At 35.7% G+C, this 22,557-nt stretch overlaps 3 protein-coding genes across 7 annotated transcripts; 1 reads left to right on the forward strand and 2 right to left on the reverse strand.

The window, feature by feature from the left end:
* Positions 1–5,046: 5,046 nt before the first annotated feature.
* LOC110637715 (uncharacterized) lies at positions 5,047–7,218 on the forward strand. Its single transcript, XM_021788009.2, has one exon. It carries the CDS (start codon positions 5,239–5,241, stop codon positions 6,892–6,894), a length of 1,656 nt encoding a protein of 551 aa, XP_021643701.2. The 5' UTR covers positions 5,047–5,238; the 3' UTR covers positions 6,895–7,218.
* A 3,527-nt stretch (positions 7,219–10,745) lies between these two features.
* Positions 10,746–11,986, reverse strand: LOC110637679 (CASP-like protein 1F1). Its single transcript, XM_021787925.2, has 3 exons — positions 11,467–11,986; positions 11,222–11,345; positions 10,746–11,111 (listed from the first exon to the last, which is right to left on the reverse strand). The coding sequence occupies exons 1-3, from the start codon at positions 11,664–11,666 to the stop codon at positions 10,890–10,892; spliced, it is 546 nt and encodes a 181-aa protein (XP_021643617.2). The 5' UTR covers positions 11,667–11,986; the 3' UTR covers positions 10,746–10,889.
* A 516-nt stretch (positions 11,987–12,502) lies between these two features.
* On the reverse strand, positions 12,503–21,506 carry LOC110637677 (uncharacterized). Of its 5 annotated transcripts, XM_021787924.2 has the most exons (7): positions 20,941–21,505; positions 20,708–20,760; positions 18,832–20,391; positions 18,454–18,705; positions 17,662–17,742; positions 16,261–16,767; positions 13,885–14,126 (listed from the first exon to the last, which is right to left on the reverse strand). In XM_021787924.2, exons 3-7 carry the CDS (start codon positions 20,056–20,058, stop codon positions 14,076–14,078), a joined length of 2,118 nt encoding a protein of 705 aa, XP_021643616.2. In that variant the 5' UTR covers positions 20,059–20,391; positions 20,708–20,760; positions 20,941–21,505; the 3' UTR covers positions 13,885–14,075. The 5 variants fall into 5 exon arrangements, with proteins under 5 accessions (XP_057996042.1, XP_021643616.2, XP_021643615.2 ...); XM_058140059.1 differs by adding an exon at positions 12,503–13,106 and having other exon boundaries at positions 14,073–14,126; positions 18,832–21,506; XM_021787923.2 differs by lacking the exon at positions 20,708–20,760.
* Positions 21,507–22,557: the final 1,051 nt, after the last annotated feature.

Here is a 22,557-nt window from a genome sequence, read left to right on the forward strand (position 1 = left end):
CTACTAAGTTTGAGTCATTTAATTGTTTAAATTGTCAGCTTGCAAAACAACCTGCATTATCTTTTTCTCATAATAATACTACTTCAGACACTCCTTTTGGTTTAATTCATTCTGACATTTGGGGTCCTTCTCCTATTTCTTCAATAAATGGTTTTCGTTATTTTGTAATATTTATTGATGATTATTCTCGGTTTACTTGGATATATTTTTGAAACATCGATCTGAGTTATCACAAATTTACATCACATTTGCAAAAATGATTAAAACTCAGTTCTCTTGTGACATTAAAATTCTCCGAACAGACAATGCCATGGAATATCGGGATTCTTCTTTACTTCAGTTTCTTAGTCAACAAGGCACCGTTGTTCAACGTTCTTGTCCTCACACCTCTCAACAGAATGGGCGAGCCGAACGCAAGCATCGCCATATTCTTGATTCTGTACGTACTCTTCTTCTTTCTGCCTCATGTCCAGAAAAATTTTGGGGAGAAGCAGCTTTTCATGCTATTTATATTATTAATCGTCTTCGTACCTTGGTTCTTCATAATTTATCTCCTTTTGAAAAGTTGTTTGGACAACCTCCTGACTATTCCATCCTTAAACCTTTTGGATGTGTTTCTTTTGTTCTTTTACAATCTCATGAACATACCAAATTAGAACCCCGTGCTCGTCTATGTTGTTTTCTTGGTTATGGCATTGAACACAAAGGGTATCGTTGTTGGGATCCTGTTTCTAATAAGTTACGCATCTCTCGTCATGTTACCTTTTGGGAAAATACTATGTTCTCTTCTCTTTCCAAATTTCATCACTCAACATCGACTCTCTATTTTTCACCGACTCTTCCAAAGAGCTGTTTCTAAGTCCTTATCCAAGTGATAGTGATGTGCTCAATATTAGCCCAACTACACCGCCTGTTGAATCGGCACCGCTTGTTGATCCAAAGACTGCGCTGCATCTCCTCCTAGCACTACTCTTCGTCGTTCTACCCGTGTAAGAGAAACTCCTCATTATCTTTCTGATTTTCACTGTTACTCTACTATTGCAACCCTTCATGAGCCTCGTTCTTATCGTGAGGCAAGTACTGACCCTCTTTGGCAGCAAGCTATGATCGATTTAACTTGGGCTTTAGAGAAAACTCATACTTGGGATGTAGTTGATCTTCCACCAAACAAGACCCCTATTGGTTGCAAATGGATTTACAAAATCAAGACCCGTTCTGATGGAACTATTGAACGCTATAAAGCTCGCTTAGTAGCCAAAGGGTACACTCAAGAGTATGGTATCGACTATGAAGAAACTTTTGCTCTAGTGGCCCGATTAACATCTATTCGCAGTCTCTTAGCTATTGCTGCAGTTCGTAAATGGAAACTTTTCCAGATGGATGTCAAAAATGCTTTTCTTCATGGTGATTTAACAGAAGAGGTTTATATGCATCCTCCACCTGGTTATCATTCTCCTCATAAGGTTTGCAAACTTCGACGAGCCTTATATGGATTAAAACAAGCTCCCAGGGCCTGGTTTGCCAAATTTAGTTCCACTCTTGCTCAACTTGGTTTTCTCTCTAGTCCACATGATTCTGCATTATTCACTCGCCGAACTGACAGTGGTATTGTTCTTCTGTTGCTTTATGTTGATGATATGATAATAACAGGAGATGATTCATCTGGTATTCTAGAGTTACAACATTATCTCAATCAACATTTTGAAATGAAAGACCTGGGTTCTCTCAGCTATTTTTTGGGTCTTGAAGTTTCTCAAAATTCTGATGGCTATTATCTATCTCAAGCTAAGTATGCATCCGACTTACTTTCTCGAGCAGGCATCACTGATAGCAAAACAGTATCAACCCCATTGGAGCTCAATTGCAAATTTACACCTCTTGATGGCACTCCTCTTGATGATCCTACTTTATATCGACAGCTTGTCGGGAGTCTTGTTTATCTCACAGTTACTCGACCTGATATTTCATATGCTGTTCATCTGGTCAGCCAGTTTATGTCTGCTCCTCGCTCAACTCATTTCTCTGCAGTACTTCGAATCCTTCGTTATATCAAAGGCACTCTTTTTCATGGTTTGCACTTTTCCGCTACCTCCTCCCTAGTATTATCTGGCTACTCTGATGCTGATTGGGCTGGTGATCCGGAGATCGTCGCTCTACAACTGGTTATTGTTTCTTCTTGGGTAATTCTCTTATCTCTTGGCGTAGCAAAAAGCAAACTGTTGTTGCACGTTCTAGCACAGAATCTGAATATCGTGCTCTTGCTGATGCTACATCTGAATTACTTTGGTTATGGTGGTTATTAACTGATTTGGGTGTCACTCATTCTTCTGCCACAATGCTTCATTGCGATAATAGAAGTACCATACATATTTCTCATAATGATGTATTTCATGAGCGTACCAAACACATCGAAATTGATTGTCATTTTGTACGTCATCATGTTGCTCATGGCACCATATGTTTGATTCCTGTCTCCTCTGTCAGTCAAACCGCTGATATATTCACCAAAACGCATCCTCTCGCTCGCTTTCAGGATCTCTTAAGCAAACTCAAGTTGGCACCTGTGCTACCACCTTGAGTTTGAGGGGGGGTGTTAGCATAATTACAGCAATTAGCATGATTATAGGAGATTTGTGTAGCATAATTACAGCAATTAGCATGATTATAGGAGATTTGTGTAGCATAATTATAGCAATTATTATTCTTGTCCAAATTAGTTCATATTTTCATGTATAAATAGATGTAATATCTCTGTAAATGAGACACTGACAAATACACAATCCTTTTCTTCATTACTTGTATTCTTTCTTCTAACACATTCAATATCAAATTCAAAAATCAGTTTATTGCAACTTTAATATTGAAAACTAATGGCATGCGATATGTACCCTTTGCTCTTTCAAATCATTGTCAAGTTAATTAAGAAACATGCATATGTGCATTTAGTTGTTGATTAGTTGTTATCATCTTGTCCTAAAATAATAAAAGTGACCATATACGTCTATACTATATAGAGAAAGTCAACGGATTGAATGTGTTAAATTAAAAATTGCATGAATCTTCTAAAAAGAAATGGCAATAAAAGGTAGGTTTCACTCTACACAAATAAATATCACAAATTTCCAAGTTCTAAACTAGTAAGGGATTGACCCACACATCAATATCGTAAGCTATTTGCTAATCAACTTGACGACTTCTACGTTTATGCAGCCTATACTTGCGCTGCACTACGTATATGCATGTTAATCATCACATGATTTCAACGTTAATCAAGTTCATTATGGGTCATGGATACGAAAGCGATGAAGTTAATGACCATGTACGTAGTTTGCTTGTGATTGGACAATATCTAATGTGTTGATGCATAATGCATATAGCAAGAGGATGGTGATGGCAGTAATGAATAAGCGTGCAGAGAGAAGTCAAATTCAAGTAGTAGTTATATGGAAACTCCATGATTTGAGAAAATTATTCTCCAAGCTAAACCAATACTCATTGCTGATTAACAATTCTGCCAAACCCTTATTTTACTATTGTCTTTTTTTAATATTTATGTTATTAATTTTGTGATCATTACACTACTAATTCATTGACATCATTAATTTAATATTAGTTTGATGAAGGTAAATTGTACCAATTCGGTCTAACGTGTGGAAGCTCTATCTGTTGGCTTTCGCGGTTTTATTGCCTTTCCGTTATAATTATCAACATTAATCAAGTCTTCTCTCCTGAACTTGACCCGAAACGGAAATCTCAAATCTCACAAACGCTAGGTAGGGAAAAGAAGAGATAGAGTTACAGTAGCCGTGCGTTGACTAATTATTCTCTCACAGCCCAATAACTCTTATCAAATTTCATCTCACCATTCATGTGATTCGCACTGACTTGTATCCGGCGATTCGAGGGAAGCTGTGACTTTGATGAAGTAGATGCAAATGCGAATTTTAACAAAATCTCACACGATGACGAGGAGGCTTGGAACTTTCGCTATCCTACCTGTCACTAGCCATTTTATTGCAAAGAAATGGACCCCGCACACTTATTAATTCTTAGCCCTCCGATTCCGAATTCTGATAGCTGGCGATTTCGGCTCGTTTCCTAACAAGTCTATTTTTCTACCCGCGTAGGTTCAGTGTGTTAACCACCAACCTACTATAATATCCGCAAATTCTATGTCAGATTTTAATGTCAAATGGTAAATAAATAATAATTAAATTCGTATATAAATATTCACAAAAAAAATTCGTATATAAATATAGTTAATGTTTAAAAAAAAAATTGTAAATTGATTATAAATTTTTTAAATTTATTATGCATATATATTCATTTATTATAACTTAGACTTATATACATTCTTATTCATTATTAAATTATCATTTTATATAAAATATTTTACATATAATCGCTACGTTATATTATATATTTTCTCATTTTATAATTAATTAACAGCAGGAATTTTTTTTTAAATTCTATTATTGAGAAATCCCAAATAAAAGAAAAGCAATTAATCAATAAATATAAATTTTGCATCAAATTTTACTGATAAAAATTTAAATAATCTACCATTTTTTAAGTAAATAAAAGAAATGAAATTTACTTTATTTATAAGAAATTTCTAAAATAATTTTTAATAAAATAAATAATATTTTGTAAATATCACTTTAATTGAGTTAAGAATAATTCACTTAATAATAAAAATAATAGAATGAATTAAAAAATTAAAAATTAAAATTAACATAAAAGAGATTTTATCTAAAATCTCAACAACTAAATTTTTATTTTAAACTATTTATATAAATTTAATGAAATAATGAAAGAAACAAAACACTCTTTATTGCAAATCTTAATTATAGAGTTGCTAAACGTTAAAAAAAAATGATCATTTAAAATTCACGGCTGTGGGTGAGAAGTGACACGTAGTTAAACACAATTTTTGTCAAAAAAAAAAAATCACTGGCGGGAAAATTATGTTTTTTAACCAATGCGCAGGTGACATCCACGCTCGAAAGTTGCGTCTCAAATAGAACCTCGGCATTTGCAGTAGTTACATTATTATTTCTTCATCCACTAGTGCGCACAGTATTTGCTCTTTGCTCCGTCGTTACCCGGCACTGGCTATTCATCGCCATTATCTTACTGCCTCTCTCTCTTTCTAAGCGCGGACTCTAAACCCTAGTCTCCCTCATTCTCTTTCTTTCTTTTCTTTCTCTGGAATCCCTAAAACGCCGGTAGAGCGCCATGAAAATTGCAGAAAACGATCCTATCAATGTCTCAAACCAGCTTCTACAGTCTCTTTTGGAAGAAATCATTCAAGTCCAGGCCTTTAAAGGCAAATGGGCTCTTATCAGAGCCAAGCTCTCCGATCTCCATTCTCAACTCGCCGATTTCGCAGACTTCCCGGCTTCCACCTGCAACCCGCTATGTCTTGACCTACTTCACTCCATTTCCCATTCTTTAAGCGATGCCGTATTTTTGGCTAGAAAATGTCAGACTCCTAATTTGACAGAAGGTAAGCTCCGGACACAGAGCGATGTCGATTCCGTTTTGGCCAAGTTGGATCGGCATGTCAAGGACAGTGACATTTTGATTAAAAGTGGGGTTCTTCAAGGCAGTGTCGTTTCAGGGGGTTCTTCTTCGAAGAGGGAGGCAGTGCGGGCCGAGTCGAGGAACTTAATAACCCGCTTGCAGATTGGTAGCAATGAGGGGAAGAATTCGGCCATGGACTCCCTTCTCGTGTTGCTTCAAGAGGATGATAAGAATGTAATGATTGCAGTGGCACAGGGTGTTGTTCCCGTGCTTGTTCGTTTACTGGATTCGAGCTCCCTGGAGATGAAAGAGAAGACTGTAGCAGCAATTTCGAGGGTTTCGATGGTGGATAGTAGCAAGCATGTTTTAATTGCGGAGGGTCTATTGCTTTTGAATCATTTGCTTCGGGTTCTAGAATCGGGAAGTGGGTTTGCGAAGGAAAAAGCATGCGTTGCACTTCAAGCTTTAAGCTTTTCGAAGGAGAACGCTAGGGCAATTGGGTCTAGAGGCGGAATTTCTTCGCTATTAGAAATTTGCCAGGCGGGCACGCCGGGTTCACAGGCTTTTGCGGCTGGTGTTTTGAGAAATCTCGCCGTATTTGAAGAAATTGGGGAGAATTTTATAGAAGAGAATGCGATTTTAGTTCTTGTTGGGCTTGCAGCTTCCGGGACTGCGTTGGCCCAAGAGAACGCAATCGGGTGTTTATGTAATTTGGTGAAAGGCGATGAGAATTTGAAGCTTGTGATTGTGAAGGAAGGGGGCATCGAGTGCTTGAGAAACTTCTGGGATTCAGCTCCTCCTGTAAGAAGTCTTGAAGTTGCTGTTGATTTATTGAGGCACCTGGCTTCGAGCCAAGTTATTGCAGAAAAGCTTGTTTCTGATTTATTTATTGTCAGGCTTGTGGAAGTGTTGAATTGTGGAGTTTTGGCTGTGAGAATTGCAGCTGCAATGGCTGTCTACGAACTTGGTTTCAACACCAAGACAAGAAAGGAAATGGGTGAATGTGGAGTAATTATTCCATTGATTGAGATGTTAGATGGTAAAGCTGTCGAAGATAGAGAAGCGGCAGGAAAGGCATTGTCACGTCTTGTATTATATGCAGGAAACAAAAGGATTTTTAGAAAAGATGAGAGGGGGATAGTGAGTACAGTTCAGCTATTAGATCCTTTGATACAGAATTTGGACAAGAAATACCCTGTTTCAATATTGGCCTCGGTTGTGCATTCTAAAAAGTGTAGAAAACAAATAATCGCTGCTGGTGCCTGTGTACATTTGAAGAAACTTGTTGAGATGGATATAGACGGAGCAAAGAAGCTTTTGGACGGTCTCGGCCGTGGTAAGTTTTGGGGCGTCTTTGCCAGGCCATAGCAGCCATAGAAGTCTTGAATTGCTGCATCAAAGAAACATGGATTCGAAGATTATTGGTTCATCTGTATGTACATTATCTGTGTTCAATTTTACTTGATTTTTATTCTCTCTTTTTTGCTCATACCATTGTCAAGTTGCTGTAGGAGTAAACATCGGTAGCTTAACTGCCGTTGGAGAAACTCTTGTAGAGCCGAAATCTTGTTTTGTTGACCTAACTAGATTGGAGTCCATGTCCATTATCGTAAATTCAATAATTGATTGTACTGTATTGTGTCTAAGACAGCACTTCTGCTTTATCTATTACTGACTCTTATGGTTACCAAATTCTCTGTTAAAATTAAGGCATAGCACTATCAACTCTGTAGGTAGGTCTCCTTTGCCCTTTTTGAGTTGTTTGAAAAATGAATGTGTCGGCTGCTTAATGGAAAATTAGTGTTTTGTTGTGCTCCATTGCCTCAGGCTTCTCATTCCACTCCCTTTATTACCTGAACTAGCTAAGTAAATATAAATTCCATTATTGAAAGTTGTTTGCAGAGATGTTGTTGCTGATCCAGTGTCCATCTCTGAGGACACGTGTTGATGTATACCAGTGTTATCAAGGCGAAAGGCGACATAGCACCTTATGGCTTTAAGCCAGAAACGAGGCGAGAGTCTTTTTGAAGCAGGGCGCTATAATCTTAATTGTCAAAATTATATATATATATATATATATATATATGTACTTATAACAATGACTATATAAATTAAATAATTAATTAACAAAAATAAAAAGTAAAATAATTAAATTAATAATTCCTATATAAAATTAACAACTAATTAACAAAAAAATGTAAAACTAATTAAATTAACAAGAATAACAATTAAAAAGTAAATTAATTATAAATAAATTGACAATACTCATATTAATTAAACAATAAATTAATAAGAATAAAAAGTGAAATAATCACATTAACAATAGAATAATAATTACTATATAAAATAAACAACTAATGAGAATTAATGTCTAATTAACAAGATAAAAAGTAAAATTATCAAATTAACAAGAATAATAAGTAAAAAGTAAATTAATTACCATAAATTAACAATACCTCTATTAAATAATCAACCAATCAATAAGTAAAATAATTAATTTAATAATATCCATGTTAAATAATTAAATAATTAACAAGTAAAATAATTAATTTAATAATATCTATAAAATTTAAATAATTAATTAATAAAAATAAAAGGTAAAATAATTAAATTAATAGCAAGTAATTAACTTATTAATAAAACCAAGCACAGATAAGGAGAAGGAAAGGAAAAAAAAAAGAGAGGGCAGACTGCTATACACGGACAACATAACAGGGTAGGAAGAACTGTAGAACCCAACCAGGAAAAAGGAAAAGAAGAAGGAGGGGAAGGAAAGGAAAAAAAAAATTTGCAGTGCTGTCGCGTTTTCCAAAGAAAAGTGTAGGAGAGGGAGGAAGATAAGATGACAGAGGAGGAAGAAGATAGCAGAAATAGAAGAGAGAGGGAGAGAGAGGGTGAGAGAAACAGACAGACAGACATACCTGGACTCGCAGCTCTAGAGGTGGAGGCGATACTGTCTTCTTTTTCTCTGTCGGCAACAGATAAGTGTGTAGGGTTTTATATTTTTATCTTAAAAAAAAAAAAGATTCTGCTCTGTTTTAAAGAGGCGACACCTCTCACTCGCCTAGTTTTTTGCCTCGCCAGCATGAGGCGTCGACTCTGGAGGTGCCAAGAGGGACGACTCAGTCGAGGTGGCAGAGGGGAGCCTCGCCTCGCCTGGACACCTCCCACGCCTTTAATAACACTGATGTATACTTGAATGGGCATTTTCTAGTGTCAATTTCGTGAAATACTTTCAAAATATATTTTGATAGATATTCCTGTGTTATTCTATTTAGAGTGGTAGAGTTTGGTAGATAGACTCCACGTGAGATTCGTGTAATAGCGGGTGTAGACCATGTGCATTTGTTCTATGCCATACTCAGCCCTCTTGTGTCGGTAGTTACCTAAGCATGGAATGGAAGCGTTTAAGGACCTACCTAAATTTGTTTGCTCTTTCCAGCGAGCCCTTGCATTATTCAGAGAATTGTTATTAGTGGAACCTGAAAGAATACGATAATTTTGACTTTTGAGTCCACCTAGGGATTTGATGTGATTGTCCCAATGCAAATCTAAAATTTCAAATTGGAAACCATTTTGTTTCCGAGTAAGAACCTTGAGAGATCATCGACAGGCTTGAGTTAATGTTACATTACCATAGTAATTCGATTTCATGGTCCACTAATAACTTTATGATAAATTTTTGAATAAATAATTAGACTCACTCAAAATTTCTTTATTTTCTACATTTTGTTAAAAAAAAGTTAAATTATTTTTTTTTAATAAGAAATTGGAGAAGTAGAGACTCAATTTTGAATCTATGAGATGAATAATATACATTCAATCATTATACTACTACTTGAAAAGGGCTTCATCCGCCCTAGTGTGTCACCTTGGGGAGTACCAGTGTTGTTTGTTAAAAAGAATGATGGTACTCTCCGCTTATGTATAGATTATCGGCAGTTGAATAAGGTGACAATAAAGAACAGATATCTATTGCCTCGCATTGATGATATGTTTGATCAGTTGAAGGGTGCAGCTGTATTCTCCAAAATTGATTTGCGATCTGGTTATTATCAGTTGAAGGTGCAAGAGCAGAGTATTCCAAAAACTGCTTTCAGAACTCGGTATGGCCACTATGAATTTCTAGTAATGCCATTCGGGTTGACAAATGCTCCAGCTGCTTTTATGGATCTGATGAACACTATCTTCAGACCATATCTTAATCAATTTGTGGTGGTGTTTATTGATGACATTTCGATATATTCAAGGAATGCAGAGGAGCATGACAAATATCTGCGGATTGTACTGCAAACTTTAAGGGAGAAACAACTATACACCAAATTGTCGAAATGTGAATTTTGGCTGAAAGAAATCTCCTTTTTGGGACATGTTGTGTCAGCGATCAAGGTAGATTCCAGCAAGGTAGAAGCTATCCTTACCTTTAATTAATATGTAGATGAATATTTTTAAAATATTAGAGATTATTTTTTGCTTTCTCTCTTCTTGAAAATTTGTGATGTAATGCACAAAGGGGAAAAAAATTGGGAAGAAATATAGTTATTTGTTGGCAGACCTAACTAGGCTTGTCCAATTACTGAAACTGGGCTTTGTTGAACAACGCTCGAATCCATAGCTGACGCCCCCCTTATCTCTCCTATCTTAAAAAAAACAAAGGGAGTGCTTATCTTTTAATCCATTCCCAAGGGGCGGGTCCATCTAGAAACGAGAACTGGGCTTTGTATTCTTAATTCCCTGCAGAAACAGCCCATAGGTGTGCAGTGTCGTCCACGGTCCGATTTAGCTCAAATTAAAATTGATGCCGAATAATGGATTTATTAGAGAGGAATCTGAAATTTATTTTTCTTAAAAAAATTATAACGGTTCACCTTTAAATTAAATTACTAATAATTTATTATTTTATGTAATAAAGATTAAATCGTGACATAATGTTTTTATATATCAAGTATAATTTGAAACTAATTTTTAATATCATTCAATTACTATTATATTTAGAACATATTTATCTATTTCACCAACAATAATAATAAACATAACTAGGAAAATTCTTCAGATGACAAAAGTCAGTAAAGCATAAGCTTCATCAATAAGCATCTAATTTGTTTAGATGTCAGACAAGTAGGTACTGCATTTAATTCTCCCCTTCTCCGAGCATGGAAACCAGAAATGGGAATGGAGGCAGCAGCAGAAAAGAAGAGACAAATAGAAAAAGATGGAGAGAGCACTAAGTCGGTTCCCTTTCATATTGAAAATTAAGCAGCCATTACAAGTTTACAAGAGAAACACATTTCACCATAATCTTCCCCTTTTTTGGTTTCATGCTTTTTATTTCATTGCATGATCAGCAACATTATATTCAAGCTCTACTTCTGAATTTGCCTAGAGTTGCTTGCAGAAGTGATTGTAAGCATCAACAAGAAAATCAAGGACAAGTAAGAGAGTGTCACAGAAATTGTTCCTCTGTGACAGAATCTGCCAAAGTGGTCGCAGACGGGCATCCAACCTGAGCGGCTATTCCCATACTTCCCAACGAAACCTACTGCAGTGGCAGCTGCGCATCCAGCAAGAACCAAGCACATCATCATCTGTCACAATCAAAACGCAAGAAAATATTATGCAAATATTCACTTTTTCTTTAAAGTTAAGATTACAGAATTGGCATAAGAGTGATCAACTAATAAGAACCCAAGTTTACCAAATCATTGAGGAACATGAAGAAAAAGTAGGCAGGGTTCGAGCCATAACGACAAACAACGAAGAGGAACATCAAGGACAGCACAGAGAAGGCACATACAACAACATTTGCAAAAGCAAAGAACCTGCAATGCATAGGATTAATGATTCCAAAGGACAAGAGAAGAGAAAAAAATTGTAGTGTTATAAATTTTGTACGTTGGTGGGCTTCCATAATAAGTTGTGTATGATCTTTTAATTTCTTACCTGAAAGCTGAGGAGTAGCTATATCTAGCATCTACGACGAAGATACCAACATGAATGGATTCCTTGTTAGTGAGCGTCAGCCAAGCTGCGGCAAATGTGGCTGCAATAGCGAAACTTCTCAAACAAATCTGAGCAGCAATGAATAGTTTTTGGGTTTTGAAAGGCAAGCTTGTTGGAAACTTGTCCTCACCGTTTTCCATTTTTAGAGACGTTTCAAAGAAAAAAGACAGTAGAAAGCAGAGCTCAGAAACAGGGGAAAGATATAAGAAAAAGGCTATGGGAAAGGGTAGATGAAAAGAGTGTGAGGTTATAGGGGTATTTATAGAAGAGACGAGCAAGGAATCTTTCAAGGCCACAGTGATGACGTGATGAAGCTTTTCAAGCGCAAAAACAGAAATCTCTGCTTTCAATTTACAACACTAAATTATAGATTTCTTGCTAAATTCTTGGACCAGAGAAGATCTAAAATAACAACAGTAGTTTCCTGCTTGGTGGTAATAGAAAAAAGCCTGTTACAATAAGATATTGGAATTAGGCTTAACATTCCGTTAAATGCTGTAGGCTAGGTTTTTATGGATTCTTCGTTCTTTCTTTCATTTATTTCTATAATAATAATATTTTTGTTTCTTGGTAGAGAATTTAATGCTATAACTAAAGCTCTTGAATTGTACATGTTTCCCATTAACATTGAAACAAAGGTCATTAATGGCATTTGAACTTGCTTGCCAGCACTACTGCCACAGCATAATAAAGAGGCTGTGGCTCCATTTTTCCCTACTGTTCAGATTCATGCTTATATTTTCTTCTACGTATTTCAATATCAAAAACTTTATTATATATATTAGACTATAACAAATATAAAATCCGAATTCTCAACTTTCCAAAGGTTTATATATACGTTTAGTCAACATTTATGATATGCGACAATTAATCATTTTTTTTAATATAATATTTTGAGTATAGAAACGAATTTTTTAAAGTGTCTTCTTCTTAAGTGCCATGAATAATTGAATACTAAGTTTGTTGAACAATTGTGCAGTTTAATTTAGTGGCCGAAGATATATCAATATACTCAAGTTCGAGTCTTGCCCCCCAAAACAAAAAGTTTACCAGTGATGCATGAGTGCCTACTTAGAACCCATCACTTGTATTAGATGCATGTTTGTTTGGACCAATCATGAGTTCAAATCTTATGGCACCCACAGTAGCTAGGTAGGACAAGAACTGAAAAGAAAGACCATGTGCCTGAAGCCGTTAAATTCCACATCTACCCATTTGCCTCGCCTTTCATCTTTATTAATCTTGTGGTACCAATGAACTCTCAATAAGGATATCCAACTATTTCATTTCTTTCCTTGAATTGGTAGAACTTCTGCAAAATTCTTTAGCTATGAGATAATGCTGGAAATGGCAATCAGGGCAAGTGAAAGGAGTTTGACACGGCTTGTCTTCCAAGAGCTTATGATCGATTTCTTGGCCTTTTGCTTGGCCATGGGGTTTCCTTTTCAATCTCACGTGGCTCCCAACTTCCTCATGTGTAATTACACTCTTTTAGTTACCAATATGAATGTGACAAATTTCTTTGTCACTTTCTCAAGCAATCCTTGTCCTACCCTTCTTTCTTATCCTTTTTATTTTCCCTATAAAAATGGAGATTTCTTTCAGATAAATTTTATATATTTTTGAATATAAAATGCATTGATTTCCATGGTGGATAGGGCATAAATAATGATCAACAACCAACTGCAATAACCAATTCAACTTGTACAAGTTCTGATAGTCCAATAAGGAAATGTCTAAATCATCATAACTTGACGAAAATGACAACTTTGCTCAAAGAAGAAGGAGACACCAGAAGGGAAGTGGATAGTGAAAAGGAAAGAGCACGAAAAAGAAGCCACAATGATTCAATTTCAGTCTAATATTCAAGTATTTTTGACGAGGCAGACGGCTTAATAGCACTGACTAACTGAGATTATTATTCTTATGGCTGGAATTTAAATTTGTGTCCATTTTTTTTAGCCATTTTAATGAGTAGATATAGAAAAGCTTCCCTATGAAAAGTAAGCATGCATTTGCAGGAATTTAGTGTAAGATCAACCAAACATATTTCACACATCCTTGAGAAACTAACTAGCGTAGAACAGTGCAAGGAATAGTGTTTTATCAGCAAGAAGATGCAGTCATTCGTTATTAATTAGTCTCCCTGTTGTAATTTGTTCCAGGTTGATGTATGGAACGTCATTTATAGCTATTTTTGTTTTCAGGTATGCCTTAATTTGTTATATTAATTTTTCATTTCTTTACGTGTTTATGTTACTTAGGAGCCAATTTTCTTTTCAGCTCTGATACAATAATAATAACAATAAAGAAGAATGCAGTCCAGAGAAAGTAATGAATTTGTCTGAAAGTAATCGGTAAAGAAAGGCCAATGAAACATGATGATTATCAAATTAGATCATCTGATTTATTTGAAAGAAAAAAAGAAAAATATGTACAAATAAAATGGGAGCTTTTGCCCCATCAGAGGATGACAATAAATTGTATGTACACATCTGTACAAGAGTTATATTTGTATAACCAACTTTTGAGAATTGAGAGGATACCTTTTAAAAGTCAAAGTACTTGGGATCCGATGGATAATCATATTCTACATGTAGCTGCAATGTGAATAAAAAAAAAGGAGATGTTTCATCAGTCAGGAAGGCGGCGGAATGTAGCATCCAGAACTTCATCAATAGTAGGTAAATAAGTAATTAATGAATGCCTTCAAACAGTGTTGAGGGTTAAGATTCTGATATTTTCTTGACCGGAGCACAATAATTGATGCCTCAAATTGTACAAATGAATGAAAAATGGCTTTCCCTAGCAAGACCCAGAAACATCAACCACTAAGTCCAGAAGTAGTTTGCTTCTTCTTCTTCATTTTTTTTTTTTTAACTCTAAAGTCTTCCTTATTATTATAGGGATACCATTAGAACAAAAATAAGGTACTTTTGACCCTTAAACTTGTAAGTTTCAATCTATCATACACCAAAATTTTTTGACAAACTTATCACACCCCTAAACTTTTCATGAAACCTATCACACCACTAAATTTGTAAATTTCATAACAATTATATATAATTTTGCCCTATCAGCAATGTGTTTTATGCATTTGACTTGTCAAAAATCTGACAAGTGGACTCTTTTTATGCCGATTTTGCAACTTTACTTGTGTACTTACTCTTCTCTAAACCTCTAAGTATCTCATTCACCTCGCCCTCCATCTCTCTCCCCTCCCTCCCTCCCTCCGTCCCTCCCTCTATGATTTTAGTGCTTTCAGTGTCTCTCATCTTACCTTGTGCTCTCTTCCCATCTACATGTTCTCTCTGGTCTCTCTCTTTCTGCCAAAATAATGAAGCTCCCAAAACATGCAAATCACAATCCAAATTGCAAAATCACAAACACAAAAAAGGTAGACAAATTATAGCATATCAACATTTTTTTTCATTCAATATAATCACAATTGATCAACAATGAAGAGTCACATTTCTAAGTAGGACATTTTATTTCACTCAATACTGAAATGAAAGAAAGAAAAAAATCACAAGAAAGAAATTAGGAAACACTAAAATCATAAACACACCAAAAATCATAAGAAAGAAATCAGAAAAAAGAAATCCCCAAGTACAGTTTTACACTGAAAATCACTTCATTTTTCTTTCTCCAATCCCAAAACAAAACACTAAAATCCCTCTTCTTTTCCTCTCTCCTTTGTAGACTATTGGTGCATAGATGTTGTTGTCATGTTCTTGGGTTTTGGCTTCAAGTTTTGAATCGACATAGATTTCCAGTGAGAGACTTTAAGAGTTGTCACTGTTGCTGTTGGTAAGAGAAATTCTGCCACTGAAAAACAAATGTGATGTCTAAATATGCTCAATTTGGGGCTGGTCAGGCTTCTTCTTTGGACTTACTGAACAAAAAAAGAAGGGAAAGGAAAGGGAAGGGAAGATGTTGTGCTTGCTGGATGAGGGGAAGGGGAGAGGCCAGAGACGAGAAATAGAGGAAAGGTTGAGATGGAATGAGAGAGGAAGAGGGAGGCAGTTGCTACTTTAGGTTTAGGGCTTGAAAGAATGATCATTTATATAGGGACGATAAAAATGACGTAATTTTATGCAACACCAGATGGGCTTACTCATCTTCACATGTTCAATAAAGCGTGCATAGAATGCATTACTAACAGGGTAAAATTGTGTTGAATTGTTATGAAATTACAAATTTAGGTGTGCGATAAATTTTTTTTTTTCCGAAGTACAAATTTAGTAGTGAAAGATGCATTTGGCCATAAAAAGAACCTAGATACTTTAATTTAGCTAGGCTGTATCAGGCGAAAACGATTTCAGCTACTCATCAAGCTGGAAAGAGCCCTTAATACAATTCAAAAACCAAAAAGATTGTGATAGCATTCAGGGAAAAGTAACCATCTATTGATTCTTCTTCTTCTTCTTTTCTTTTTTTTTTTTTTTTTATGTGATAACATGAACATGATAAAGAAACTGCAAGTCATGCATATGCCATATATCCATGAATGCTCAGCCAAAAAATTAAGCATCATTACTATATGATACATGACAGAAGAAGCCATCTATTAATTCCTTCTTTTTGGTGGTTCATTATATGAACACGATAACTCATGCATATGCCAGCTGTCCACAAATTCTCAGCCATAAATAAGCATCATTGAAGACATCAATAATCAGATTGAAGCATGCATTTCTATAGCATAAGTTCTTAAGGAAACGCAAAACTTACCTTGCCCTCATCAGCATCTGAATGGCGTTGTGGGAACACCACCTTCATATTGCTACACAAGTAGAAGCGGCGATCCCCTTCTATGTCCACCTTGTTTCCTGTGGGTGCAGATAAAGGGTCAGATTTGCACCTTCGGACTGACCTTGGACTTTTCTTGGGAAAAGGGCATAAAAACCGGAGATGAAGAGCATAACGCAGAACACCAGCTCCAGCGGTGTTTTCATTGGCCTTAGAAGGGCTATGTACAGATTTGCTTACAAATACACTGGTTGAATTTGGAGGGCTGTTGGTCTCCGCACCAGTATTTATACAATTACTACTGTGGTTGGGAGATCTTATTGTATGTTCAGCATCAAGTCCCTTTGAGTCTGAAGTCTCCCTCCCACACTTTGAAGAATGACTACTGTGTGGGATTGAAGATTGCTCAACTTCACTTTTCATGTCATAATCTCTGTTCCTCCCATTCAGTCCAGACGAGGATAAGGTGATCTTTTGGCGCAAAAATGTCTGTTGAAAAAATGCATGGGGGAAACAGAAAAGAAGAAACAAAAAAAGTTACTTTGGAATCTCAACAAGTTTTAGTTAAATATCAAACAACGGAAGAAAATAAATCAACGTACAGAAAAAATATAAGATGATTTCATCTCTTAATATGACACTATTTTTCAATCAATGCACTTTAAATTATGCAACTGATCCATTTCAACATAGAGAAAACACCTTAATAATTTTATACATAATATCACATAAAGCATTTTTGTTGAATATTTTAGATTTTTTTTTCTGAACCATAACAATGCCAAAAAAATTGCAGAGCTCATAATGTATCTAATGTACAGTCTGACTGAAAAGTTAAAACTAATACGAACAAGAGATTCATTTAGTCAGGTCTCAGCTGCTTGATTCTTGATTCCATAAATCGTGCAGATTTCCTTATACTCTCCCTCCTTATCATAAAAGTGCAATGTCAAAGATGTTAAAGAAAATGCTTCTCTTTCACCAGACAGATTTTTCTCCCCAAGAAAGAAAATCAATGTTCACAATTCATCTATATATCCCATGAAGAATGAAAGTTATCAAGCATCCAAATGCTAAGAATTTTAATGAAACAAGCAAATGCAAAGAATTTACAAATTTCTGAGGATTTAACCCAAAATCGTTTAGAGTGGAGAAAGTGAATCTATATAGCCAACCCCAAATTTTTGGGATAAAGGCTTAGTTGAGTTGAGTTGAGTAGAAGCAAATGCAAAGAATGACATAAAAGAATCACATAGCCATCAACTCTTATAGCTGCAGAACATGTACCTTATAGTCAAGCTATGAAGTAAATTTTCTAAAGTCTTTCAGTGAAACTAAGTTCCACTTGCATAATTACATAAATTTTTTTTCATTCCAACTTACCTTGGTACCAGCTGGCATCTCACTTAAGTCATAGTTGCAAAAGAAAGTGTGGATAGGTGTCTTTTCTGGATTACTGAGAACCTGCCAAAACCAATCCAGTCTGTCAGTATGTCCCTTGAGCTAAAGCACCATCAGATACACTAATACATAAATGTAGATGAAAATGTATAGAACAACTGCTAGTGAAGTACGTGCCAAAATTCACCACCAGACAGACAAATGCACACATTTTCCCCAAATCTCTCGTTGAAAATGGCATCAAGAAGTGAAAACTCTTAGCTTTTTTTTTTCCCTCATTTTTACCACAGCATGCAGAGAATGAATGGCATTTACAGTTTATTGTAACTTATTTCAGCTTAGATTGTTACTGTGTTGGTTAGTTAGTTAGCAGCTCAGTTGTAGTTCAATCAGCTCGGTTAGGAAGTTTGTTATTTCTGGCCACTTTAGTTGGTTAGCTTAGTTGCCTGTATTTAAGACATTGAGCTCAGCTCTGTTAATTCAATTTGATTCAGTTTTCCTTTCCTCACAATTCTAATACTCATTCCTTTTTTCTTGCATGCTCTTGAGTAACCCACTTGACCCATGAGATCAAGTCCACTGGCAAATCAATTAATCAACCATGAGTTTCAACATCTTTATCTCCAACAAAGGCAAGAAGTGACAAAAGCAAATTCTTTGATGCAATAAAACTTCCATTAGATAAAATGCACTGATCTTTCCTCTTCTAATTTTGATTGGGGTGGCAGGACAACTCAACAGCATACCGATTTAGAGAAAAAGGGATTAAATTACCAACTGTATTCGCCCTTTCACAGGAATGCGCAGCCTGGTTTGTTCTGCTTGCGAATCATCAATGCTTAGGCTCCTTCTCATTTTCGAGCCACTACCTTTATTTGATGGCATATTCCCTGCTAGATCTATTGATGAATAGTATAGCAAATAGTTATCTCCATCTACACTAGTTACTGTAAAGGGAAGTTTCTGTGATTGTGGCGAGAAATTCCCTCCAGTGACATTAAGAACAGCAAGGAAGCCATCAATTCTCTAAGTACAAGAAATGATAAAAGTAAAAAAAAAGGAATTAGAAAAATCACACACACTAGTAAAATCTATAATTCAGTATTTATAGAAAACATGAAAAGCACCTTCTATCATAAGATACGAGCTAACCTGACAAGCTTTACCAGATAATAACCGACCAGATAACAGGGACTCCTCAAATGAACCAACCAAGGACCTTCTAATGGGCAATCCACTAAGAGTTTTACTCAATTTGACACGTGGAGGAGTAAGGTTTGAATCCTCATTCCATGATTGCAACACATCAGTAGTAATCTCTGAAGTAAGAACATCTAACTTTTGCAAATTATCAAAATCTTGCAATGATTCATGCAGCATCCTAGAGTCTTCACGCTTCTTGGAAGATAAAATGCCAGGGAAAGTTCCATCAAGTGACTGTTCTATGTCCTTGAAGGTCAAGTATTCATCATCATTTAACTTTTTTGAGACGTTGCTGCACAATCCTGCAGAATTTATTCTTTCAGGAAGTTTTGGACCAAGAGGAGACAATGACAAGGAGGATGATACTGCCTTTTTCACAGATATTGCAATTGCCCCAGTTTGGGACCTTACCTTTGTTGTTTCTTCAGGATTATTAAGTCCAGGTGGTGAAACAACTTGATTGTAAGAAGTCAGCTCTTTGTTCTCAAGCACAGGACCATCAAAAAAGAAAATGGAGTTTGCCCCATAGTTATCATCCTGTGAATTTGCCCCATAGTTATCATCCTGTGAATTCTTCCACTCTGGAAGATAAGTTGTACACAAGTTTGGAGAATCGAAATAATTAGAACCACCAATATGAGCTTTCTTATGCTCTTGTGATACAGAAACTTTATAATTGTCTTTGCCACTCCAGAAGTTAGTCTTGTAAGTGCCGTCACCAATGTCTAGGGAATTACCATTAAATTGCTCTGGGTGAAGCATTCCACTCAAGGGAGATAGCAACCGCTTCCTGACTAGCGACCCAGTAGACTCAAATGCATCATCAGTACTACTAACTGCCGTACACACAGATTGGTTTTCATTAAATAAATTAAAAGGAGAATTCAAACCCCTTGATTCAAAACCCACAATCCTAGGAATAAGTGTCTGAATATCCTCTCCACTTTTATGAGTTAACCAACCATTCTTATGATCCGCAATGGTTTTATTTTGGATATCTCCAAAAGAAAAGTACTGAAAATCCATCTGCATTCTATTACCAAGATTTCCTCCCCGCATCCCACTCAAATCACAGCTGCTTACACCAACAATCCGGGGTGGAGTTGGCACCAATGTGCTCAGAGATACTGCCACTTCCTCAGCAATGCCGCCAGAGGATACTTGAGGCAAGCCCATCCCTAGAGTTTAGTATATCATCCTTTTTAAAGAGGAATCCTCTGTCTGTTACCTTATCCACTCGTATGCTCTCTGTCACTTAATTACTAAATCCCAATCAATAAAAAAAACACCAGAATCCACAATCATATTTGCAATGAACCGATTGGATTCAAGTTTCGGATTTTCAGTGCAATGAAGAATATTAAACTTGGAATCTTTACAGGCAGAGGCTGCTAAAATCCACCAATCTATTGCAACTCCAATTTAACTACAGTTTTCCCATCTGATTGTGTAGATAAACTACAACATACCAGATATCCAAGCTGAACTGGAAGAAAGCGATGCATTACCCTGGAACGGCATACAAATCTATATCAGTTCTATATTAAAATTATACAAAAGCATCAAAATTACGTCTGCAGAACCCTTGTAAATACTCAGGTGTAAGGTTAATGAGTCAAAACTGCAGAAATTAGATTCACAACTAAAAATTGCTCTATCAGCCACGCAGAGTTCTTAAAGTAATACAAATTCTTCGTGAGGGTTTTGCTAGAAGTATGGACAGATACAGTAGAATCCAACCCACTCTTCCTATACAATCAACAAGTGAAAGAAATGAACGAAAATTGCAGGAACCAAAAGCTAAGAAAATGAGAAACATATATACTTTTTGAAGCATCATTAACGCCCTGATGAAACTAAACCTGCACTTAGCTGAGCCTACAAAAAAATAATGGTTTTCAGTTGAAAGTGTAGACTAATTAAAAAAAAGCCATAAAACCCATTTTGTGATTCCATTTTCCACCTCGATTTTCTTATACAATTAACAAAAGTTGCAACATTTCAACTCCAATAAACAAACAGAACCTACAAAAATGAACAAGCAATCACAAGACGCACCAGTGAAACCTGCAATCCTATAAACCCAAAGAAATAAACTGATGCAAGCACTGGCCAGCCTAAAATCCATCAATCGATCAAACCCAGAAAAAAAAAGGAAAAATCTTAAAGTCAATTAGACGGAAAATTGAAGGGGAAAAAAAGAAAGAAATGAAATCTTTATTGTTCTTAAATCTTCTTCTTCTTTCTTCTCCTTGGAGGCTTTTCTCTTCTCTTAACAGCGGGTCCTGGCGTTCCCATACATGTATGGCCCGGTCTCTCTCTCTCTCTCTCTCTCTCTCTCTCTCTATGGAACTGTGGTGAATTATTATGTGTCTGACTCAATATTTTTGTAGGCCCACCAACTGGAAAGCAGAGGCCAGAGAGCAATTGAGAGCCATTGCTTAACCAGAATTTTCTGGTTGGCCGAATTTTTAGTGTCCTACGCTTCTTTTTTTAAGACCACAACTTGCATATAAAACCACAGGCCTGAGGTTGAGGGCTTGAGCTCTCTCTCTGTCTCTGTCTCTCTCTCTCTCTCTCTCTCGATGTGCGTGTGTTCAAGTTGAGGGCTTGCGGCTCTATCCTTTTATCTTTCCCCTCGCTCGTCAGCAGTCAGTCTTTGTCCACCTTCATTCTTTAATGCCCCTGGCCCCCATGCGAAATGCCTATTTGCTTTGCCTTTTTCATTTTTTCCATTTATAAATTGCCCCTCCGTTCATTTTATTCTTTTATTCAAAATTATTTATCATGTCTAGAATGTCAAAATTTGGTTAAAAATTAAATTATTTTAATATAAATTAAATTAATATGAACAAAAAATTATAATTATGATTACTTTGAAATTAAAAAGGATGAAAACTGATACACAACAGTTAGATATCTTTTATTTTCAGCAGTGGAGAACTCCACACATTTCATCCAAACTTGAATAGATTAGGCACACCACACCCCGCTCATTTATGGATTTGATGCATAGTTTTTAAGATGTCGTGTCTCATCTTTCTATTTAATTTTCTCCAATGATCTTTATAAAATTTTTTAAATATCCTAAACTGCTATGTCACGCCTCTTTCATTCAATGATTTGGTCACCTTTTTATTTTTAAATCATCTATACATATATAATTACATTTTTAGCTAATAAAATCAATCCACAACAAAGTTAATTTTATAGAATAAAATAGTAGTAAATAATAATAATAATAATAATAATAATAATAATAATAATAAAATAATAATTATTATTATTTTTAAATTTGGAGCCACAGAAGTAATATGTAGAATACAATAGTAGTAAATAAAGGCCCAGAAATGTAGACAATGTCAAATAAGATGGGCCTTATCCCCACCAAATCATTTTCTTTTTTCCTATTTCATCTCCAAAATTCTGCCCAATGCCATTACCATGTGGGGTCACCACTTCAAATGTGGAATTTTGTACACTGTGTCCGAGTCTAATACCGTTTGATATAAACCGTGTACTGAATTAAGCCATCTGGAAGCTTTGTCAGAAACAAGGTAGCTGCAGCAGCTGTTACCGTCAGAAATTGCAATGGTAAATTGGTTGATGGCAAGTGTAATATTTTGGATTTTTAAATAATTATTTTATATATAAATTATAATATTTTATTTTAAT

Source organism: Hevea brasiliensis, chromosome 17 (assembly GCF_030052815.1).
Source record: "Hevea brasiliensis isolate MT/VB/25A 57/8 chromosome 17, ASM3005281v1, whole genome shotgun sequence".
Classification (NCBI taxonomy): domain Eukaryota; kingdom Viridiplantae; phylum Streptophyta; class Magnoliopsida; order Malpighiales; family Euphorbiaceae; genus Hevea; species Hevea brasiliensis.

Coding starts and splice junctions, on each gene's coding strand:
- LOC110637715 (XM_021788009.2), top strand. CDS start 5,239: ATGAAAATTGCAGAAAACGATCCTATCAATGTCTCAAACCAGCTTCTA.
- LOC110637677 (XM_058140059.1), bottom strand. CDS start 20,058: ATGGGCTTGCCTCAAGTATCCTCTGGCGGCATTGCTGAGGAAGTGGCA. Junction 17,743..18,453: donor TGAAAGGGCGAATACAGTTG/GTAATTTAATCC, acceptor TGGTTTTGGCAG/GTTCTCAGTAATCCAGAAAA. Junction 14,127..16,260: donor CAGATGCTGATGAGGGCAAG/GTAAGTTTTGCG, acceptor TTCACATTGCAG/CTACATGTAGAATATGATTA.
- LOC110637679 (XM_021787925.2), bottom strand. CDS start 11,666: ATGGAAAACGGTGAGGACAAGTTTCCAACAAGCTTGCCTTTCAAAACC. Junction 11,346..11,466: donor AGCTACTCCTCAGCTTTCAG/GTAAGAAATTAA, acceptor TATGCATTGCAG/GTTCTTTGCTTTTGCAAATG. Junction 11,112..11,221: donor TCATGTTCCTCAATGATTTG/GTAAACTTGGGT, acceptor TGATTGTGACAG/ATGATGATGTGCTTGGTTCT.